The sequence below is a fragment of the Triticum urartu genome, chromosome 3 (assembly GCF_003073215.2).
Source record: "Triticum urartu cultivar G1812 chromosome 3, Tu2.1, whole genome shotgun sequence".
Taxonomy (NCBI): domain Eukaryota; kingdom Viridiplantae; phylum Streptophyta; class Magnoliopsida; order Poales; family Poaceae; genus Triticum; species Triticum urartu.
Genome location: NC_053024.1, coordinates 718,338,771 through 718,346,122, shown reverse-complemented (window position 1 = coordinate 718,346,122; position 7,352 = coordinate 718,338,771). Strand labels below are relative to the sequence as shown.

Here is a 7,352-nt window from a genome sequence, read left to right as displayed (position 1 = left end):
ACGCCACGACACCACCTGTGTTGGGGGTACATTCGAAAGGTTGCACGAGGCCGAGACGACGCCACGGCACCTATGTGCCACTGGCGTAGCTGTAGGGCACCACCTAGCAGAGACGCACCAAGAGAGCACTCAACCACGACACACACCACCGTCGACCCCAGATTGGCCACACCACCACCACCGACCACCAACCTCAAACCAGCCAAACACCACCCCAACCCTCAGGTAAGCAGCATTGAGCAGCGTCTCCGAAGACAGGCGCCACCAAGCTGGTAACGACATCAAGGACACCGCCGCTGTCCGATCCAGGAGCTGGATCTAAGGCTTTCACCCGGAGAACAAACAGAGTGAGCGAGGAAACAAGGCATCGTACAACGGCACCTCCAAGGAGGGATCCGACACAACAGTGCGTCGTTGCCGCCGGTGCCGACAGAGGCCGACACAGAGCTTTCGCCCATAGCCATCATCCTCGCCACCCTTCTGCTGAGCCGCGGCACTGCTGAGACCGGAACCACCACCGCACAGGGGCAACAACCTTGAGTGGCGACAGAGACCGAGCGCCCGCCAGTCGAACCACCAGACCGCCGAATCAGCAGGAGGTGGAACTGAGCAAGGCAGCGACAGGGGTTGCAAAAGATCCGTCGGAGGTCGAGAGCAGAGGAGGAAACCTCGCCGCCCCCGACCTGGATCTGGCCGGGAGGAGAGGAAGTGGCAAGCCAGCGGCCTGGCCCCGCGCCCATGCCGCCCGTGCGGCCGCAGACGGCGCGACCACCACATCGACGCAAGGGACCGAAGCCCCCGACGCCACAGCCGCCCGCTGGCCCAGATCTAGCGCGCCGGCCAGATCCGCAGCAGAGGGAAACGCGCTCGCGCGCCACCCCCAGGCGCCGGCGAGCAGGCCTCGCGACACCTCGACGCCACCCTGCTCCCCACGCGCGCCCCGCGCCCCACGACTTCGAGCCCGGCAGAGCTCGCCACCAAGACGACCGCGGCCACCCGGCCACCCGGCCACCATGCGTCCGCCGCGGGATCTCCCCGAGCCACCTTCGGAGGCAAGGGGCCGCCGCCACCGCGGCAAGGCCAGCGGCAGCGGCGGAGGAGAGGAGGCGTAGGAGAGGGGGCCGCCGGCGACTGGCGATGTTCCCCCCGAGTCGCTCGAGCGGAGCGACGCGGGGGTCAGAAAGCTGCGGTCATCTGGTAGTAATATTTGCAGTCCATTGTACTAGTTCTTCACCATTTATCTTGCGGGTGAGAGGGGGGGTGAGGTGGGGGACAGAGTGGGTGGCGGCCACACAGGGGAGACAGAGCTGGGGATGGGCAGCCGACCTGTTCCAAGCTGGGGATAGTTGTTTTGATGTTTTTTGTATGTGAAAAGTCAGTGTCTTACTACGTAGAAAGTGTTGTCAGTTCATTGAAAAGTACATATTGTTGGTTCACCTGTTGTGAAAAGTACATTAGAGCTGGGGATAGCTGATTTGGGATTCACCTGTTGTTGGTTCCATACTAGTAGAAAGTGTTGTCAGTTCATTGAAAAGTACATATTCACTTTAGGCCTTCACTTTATCTCTTCAGTCTACAAGTGCTGAGTGAACCATCTACTGTATTGTTCTGTAGAAACAAGGTATTTATGGAGTAGATTTCTGATAACTTGTTGGAATCATTGGCGTTAAATATCAGTGTATAAAAATTAATTAGACATGTATTACTACGTAAAAAAATAAAATAAAAAAAGGGAATCGCTATTTTTCAGCCGGATGAAATCAATTCGCGTTCATTCGTTTTCTTGTCCGTTTGATCGTTTTGTTGAGATTCGTTTTTTGTTCTTTTTTTCTGAGCTGGCCGTTGTTACCGGGCCCGCATAATTTTCAGCGAGAGCCGAGAGATCCGTTAATCGGGCGCGCCCGCCGCCCTCTCGCTGGGTGCCGTTTCCTTTTTCCTTTTATTCTATTCGCTTTCCTGTAGCTCACTCATCTCGCCCCCTCGTCTCTTCCCCTTTCTATTTCCAGCGGCGGAGACCTTGGTGAGTCAGAGAGCTTGATTCATGGCGAATTCGATTGGGAGTTCTCCTTCGGTGCCTGCTTGAGGGCTTGGTGGTCAGGCGGCCGGAGTTCTTCAGGCGGTATGGTAGGTTTTTTCTCTCCCTGTCGATTCATCTCTCCTCTGTTGCTGCTTCCCTTTCGGTTCCCTGTTGCTCAGATCTGTGGGTTGCTCGTGTGCTAGGATATGTACGTTTATGTGATGTTATGCGTAGGGGATCGAGTGTTGTGATGTGTGATGTGAAGTGTAGGGCTCGTGTTCTGTTTCCCTTTCATCAGGCGACCGTTTATTTTGCATGATTCTATACCGTTGGTGATTCTACATGTTCGTGTCCTAGGGTTTCTTCAGTCAGTTCATTTGAATCTTAGTTGTAGTTGCCCTTTTTAGTTAGTTACCATCTTGATTTTAGTTTAGTTATCTCTGGCAGTGGCTGTTAATTTTTAGATCTGGTATGCTTAGTTCTAGCTGAGTTTGATTTTGGTCGGTGAGGTGAAGGGATTGCTCTCTCTGTTGTATTTGGTCTACCCTAATTATAGGGGAGTTCCATTGTAAACATTTGTATTTTTTGCTTTATTTTCGCAGTGAAAACTCTACATTTCCAGTGGCTTAGTAGTGTATTTTTTATTGATTAAGTCTGTAATTACAATGGTTATAGGGATTTAGCTCTGTAATTTCAATATTTTTAGTATTTGCTGTTGATTGTAATTCCAGTAGTATTTTTGCTGGTTTACTATTATAATTTTTGGTGAGTTCCACTGTATACCAATGCAATTTTTTTTGCTTTTCCAGTGATATAGCTCTGTATTTCCTGTAGTATATTGTTTCAGAGTGTATTTTTCCACTGTTAGTCAACTGTATTTTGTGAGTATTTTTAGTGTAATATGAGAGCTATTTTATTGTAATTTGAGCTTAAACTTGTGTAAATTTGTGATTGCTCCGGAGTGTCCTTTTCTTATCACTTGACTTACTCTGTAAATCTTAATTTTTAATGACACTTGTAAGTGAGATCACAGTGTTATTGTTGCCAAAAGAAAGCCAAACTCTCATCCAGATGCATCTCGATTCACATTTCTATATGATAATATTGCAACCGATTTTTTTGTATCTGCTGATACAAGAGATTCTTTCAGAAGATAACCCTTACCCCTAACCCCTAACCCAGGGTGGGCGAAAGATGGAGACAATACTGCCGTTGAAGCTCGAGAGTGAGCAGCAGTTCGGTCACCCCTTGCTTTCTCAACTTGAGCAGGAAACTTCCAACCAAATAGGAGGGAGGGCACTAGTGTTTTTAGGTTAGTTTACTCTATCTTTGTAAGTGAAATTAAAGTGTAAGTTGTAGTGTAATTTTAGGTTAGTCTTTTGTCAGTGTTTTTTACATTGTAATTCTTAGTGGATTCTTTTACTGTAATGACTCCATCTAATATTTTTGAATTTACTCTGTAATTCATAGTGGAGTTCTTAGTGTAATTACTATAAATTTCTAGTGTAATTACTGTATCATTTTGGTGTAATTACAATGCAGTGTATTTACACTGTAAATTGTAACTAACCTCACTAGTGTAATTGCTGGAATATTTGTGTTAATTTAGTGGAATTATAGTGTATGAACTGTGCATTTTACAGTGTAAATTTAGTGGAATTACAGTGCATGAGTTGTGCATTTTACAGTGTAGTTTTAGTGTAAATCTTTCTGTAGTTTAGTGTAATTTTACCTGTAACTCGCCTTCCTTATCAGCGCTAATATATTCCAGTTCATTAGTGTTGCATGAATTCCTGGTTTAGGTTAGTTAGCTACCTCATTAGTGCTGCATTCCTAGCCTTTTTTCAAGCATTTTCTTAACCTCTTTTGTTCATATCTTCCTGAATATGTGACCCCTTATCTGTTTTTCCTATGGCCTTGTGCTGTAACTGTAGTTATGAATTCAGAAACTTGCAACTAGTTTTTTCTGTTTCTGCCCCCTAGACTACTTGGTCCTAATATTCTTCCTGGTTCTGGTGTATTTTTTGTGTCACATATGTAGAGTTCCAGAGTTCATTTTTGTCCCTGCAGCATGTAAGTGAGGTTTTGTCCCTGCAGCATATATATATGTAATGATTCATAGACGTCCTTGTTTCTTTTCAGATGTAGACAAGCAGGAGAGAGATCGGTCTTAATCATGCGAAGTGTGGGGTGAATGCAAAGATGGGGCTGTTTACCTGTGATTCCTATTTAGTGGAAGACTGAAGCAACTCATTCTGCAGACAAGCCTGAATTTTTTCAAGTATCAGGTTGGTATTTGGATGGATTAAACCCGTTATTGTTTAGTGGGGCCAGTAGGAAATTTTGACATGGACATAGAAACGACAAGTAGAAACATAGACAAACAATTGTCAAGCTCCCATGGGTTGGAAATATCTGACTGAAACCGAATTGCTATTTTTCATGTGGATGAAAACAATTCCACAAGCGCATGAAAATAGATTTATAGTGTAATTCCTATTGGATTTACAGTGTAATTTCTAGTGAATTTACAGTGTAATTCCTAGTGGATTCATGCGCACGAACATAGATTTTACAGTGTAATTCCTATTGGATTTACAGTGTAATTTCAAGTGAATTTATAGTGTAATTCCTAGTGGATTTTCACTGTAATTCCCAATGGATTTTACAGTGTAATTCCTAATGGATTTTACAGTGTAAATATGTTATCAGTTTTATAGATTATTTTTGTTTGTTGCTACTAGTGTGAGTGCCTTCTAGTGTCAATGCTTTTTGCCTGATTGTGTTTGTCCTTTTTTTTTGTTAATTTCAATTTTCAGTGCTTATGTTGATGCATATCAATATTCAGTATAAGGAAGCATCAGATCATAGTAGTTTACACTTTACACTTAGAATGTTACTTAAATCCAGTCCTTCAATCACAGCTATTTAAGAACAGGTAGAAAGTGTCTAAAACTAGTAGATCAAAGTTTCTTAACAGTGTTTAGTTTTTCAGTTTCCAAAGTTTGTGAAAATAGTCATATTTTCTCTGAACTGGAGCAATCCACCCCCTTATATGTTTTTAAGTTTTCCCAAAATGGAATTGCTAACTTCCTAAGCATGTTTTGGTACCTGTAGTGTGTTTATTTCTGCAAATTCAGAAACCCATGGTCTGGGCATCTAGTTATCCGTTTTCTTGTGATCATAGACTACTAGCTCATGTGACCATACCCTAGTTGTTCTTAGGGTTTCTCCTGGTTCATGCTTTTGTGTGATTATGTTCTTATTTTTGATCTGTGTAGATTTTGTGATTAACTTAGCCTATGTAATGAACCACTACAGGTCTGTTCCGTCTTCCACATTTGTTCAGGTAGGAGAGAGACAACAGGAGGTGATGAATGCACAGGAGGTGGGGGTGTTTACCTGTGATTTTTTTGCTTCTCCAACCATGTTTGTGTCCCAGATCATGGAGAAATCGCCCTGTCTGGTGGCGCTTCTCTGGGGGTAAATTTAGCACTTTGTCAGTGGAATTACAGTGTAATTCTTTTGTGTTTTTAAGTGCAATTTACACTGTAAATCTTAGTGGAATTACAGTGTACTTTTAGTGGAATTACAGTGTATTTTTAGTGTTTTCAATTGTTTTTTACACTGTAATTATTAGTGGAACTACAGTGGAATTTACACTGTAAATCTTAATGGATTTTGCTCTGTATTTGCAAGTGGAATTACAGTGTATTTTTGGTGGAATTACTGTGCATTTTCCGTGGTTTTTACACTGTAATTACTAGTGTAATTTTAGCCCTTTGTATAATTGATTCACAGCAGCAGCAGCGGTAATTTAGTGTGGTTAGATGTCATCAGTTTTGGTCCTTTTCCTCCTCGTGTAGTTACCTTGGTCCACCTTTTGTTAGTTTTTAACCCGTTTAGCTGATTTATATGTACGGGTTTGAATAGTTTGATGTGTGGACCCGTTTATGGCTTGCTGTGTGGACCTGTTTAGAACCGATTTGCAGGTGCAAGGCAGAAAGAACAGGGGACACGGGACAGGTGACAGTTATCATCCTTCAGTTGGCTGAAAAAATATGACTGAAAACGAATTAGATTTCATCCAGATGTAGAATAGGCAGTCCCTAAAAAAATAACAGTGTATAAAAATTAATTGGTGATGTTTGCTTTGCTCATTCAGAATGGATGTCCTCATCAAGAACCCCACCGGCAGCACGATCCCCCTGAGGGTCTACCCATCGGACACCGTGCGTGATGTCAAGGCAAAGATGATCCAGGAACAGTACTCCCTCTTCTTTGGTGGCGTGCAGCTGGATGACAGGCTTACATTGGCCAATTACAACATCCAGCATGAATCCACGATCGACCTCCACGAGAAGATGAACATGAAGATTTACGTGACAGAGACGGTGGCGGGCAGGACTATCACGATCAACGTCAGCAGTCTAGACACCGTCGATAACTTGAAAGCCAAGATCCAGGACCTTGAGGGCTTCCTGAAGGCTCAGCAGTGCCTCGTTTTTGCCAGCACGCGGCTGGACGACGGGAACCGCACCATGGCTGGCCACAACATTGGGAATGAGTCCACCCTTCTCCTTGTCCTCCTCCCGTGTATTCCGAGAGGAGACATGATGCAGGTCTTCGTGAGGACGCTGGATGGGAAGACCATCACTCTTTGGGTTGGTAGCTTGGACACCGTCGGCAGTGTCAAGGTGAAGATGTACGACATGAAGTACGGCCCTTTCCCTAAACAGCAGCGCCTCATCTTTCAAGGCAAGCAGCTGGAGGACGGCCGCACATTGGCGGACTACAGCATTCATAGGGAGTGTACCCTTCATTTGATGCTCCGCCAGCATTCATAGGGAGTCTACACTTCATTTGATGCTCCGCCAGCATTCATAGGGAGTCTACACTTCATTTGATGCTCCGCTACCTGTTTGGTTGTTGAGATGGATTGCCTGAACAGCGATTGAACAACCAGTTCTATTTTGCTGCCGTCTTGCAGTAGCGGTGTGTCATTTGTAGTACCACTAGTATTGCTCCACTCTTGTACGTTAATGTGTTGAGTAGTTCTTCTTATCTGTAAGAGAAAACACTAATATACTATCAAGATTCCTAAGTCTATCGTCTTGGCATCAGCAAGTTGATTTATTTAGAAATACATCCAGTTGCGGACAATAGACTCATTTATTTCCTTCACACAAACTCAGTCTGGTTCATTTCTGCGTTTATGCATGTTTTCATCTATATAGGTCAATGTAATGAGAATCCTAACACCGTGATGGCAATGTTTTTAGATACAGTGTCGTAAAATTAAATTATTTCCAAGTGACTTCACCTACATGTGCAT

At 44.2% G+C, this 7,352-nt stretch overlaps 1 protein-coding gene across 1 annotated transcript; it reads left to right on the top strand.

The window, feature by feature from the left end:
- The first annotated feature begins 738 nt into the window (after nt 1-738).
- Nucleotides 739-7,054, top strand: LOC125547282 (polyubiquitin 11-like). Its single transcript, XM_048711222.1, has 5 exons — nt 739-1,079; nt 1,963-2,020; nt 5,658-5,728; nt 6,010-6,063; nt 6,183-7,054. Exons 1-5 carry the CDS (start codon nt 739-741, stop codon nt 6,862-6,864), a joined length of 1,206 nt encoding a protein of 401 aa, XP_048567179.1. The 3' UTR covers nt 6,865-7,054.
- The last annotated feature ends 298 nt before the right edge of the window (nt 7,055-7,352 follow it).

What these genes read in the sequence shown, in the direction of transcription:
- LOC125547282 (XM_048711222.1), top strand. Translation starts at nt 739, where the DNA reads ATGCCGCCCGTGCGGCCGCAGACGGCGCGACCACCACATCGACGCAAG. An exon ending in GCCGCCGCCACCGCGGCAAG is followed by an intron (nt 1,080 to 1,962) that starts GCCAGCGGCAGC and finishes GCTTTCCTGTAG; the next exon opens with CTCACTCATCTCGCCCCCTC. An exon ending in GTGACAGTTATCATCCTTCA is followed by an intron (nt 6,064 to 6,182) that starts GTTGGCTGAAAA and finishes TTGCTCATTCAG; the next exon opens with AATGGATGTCCTCATCAAGA.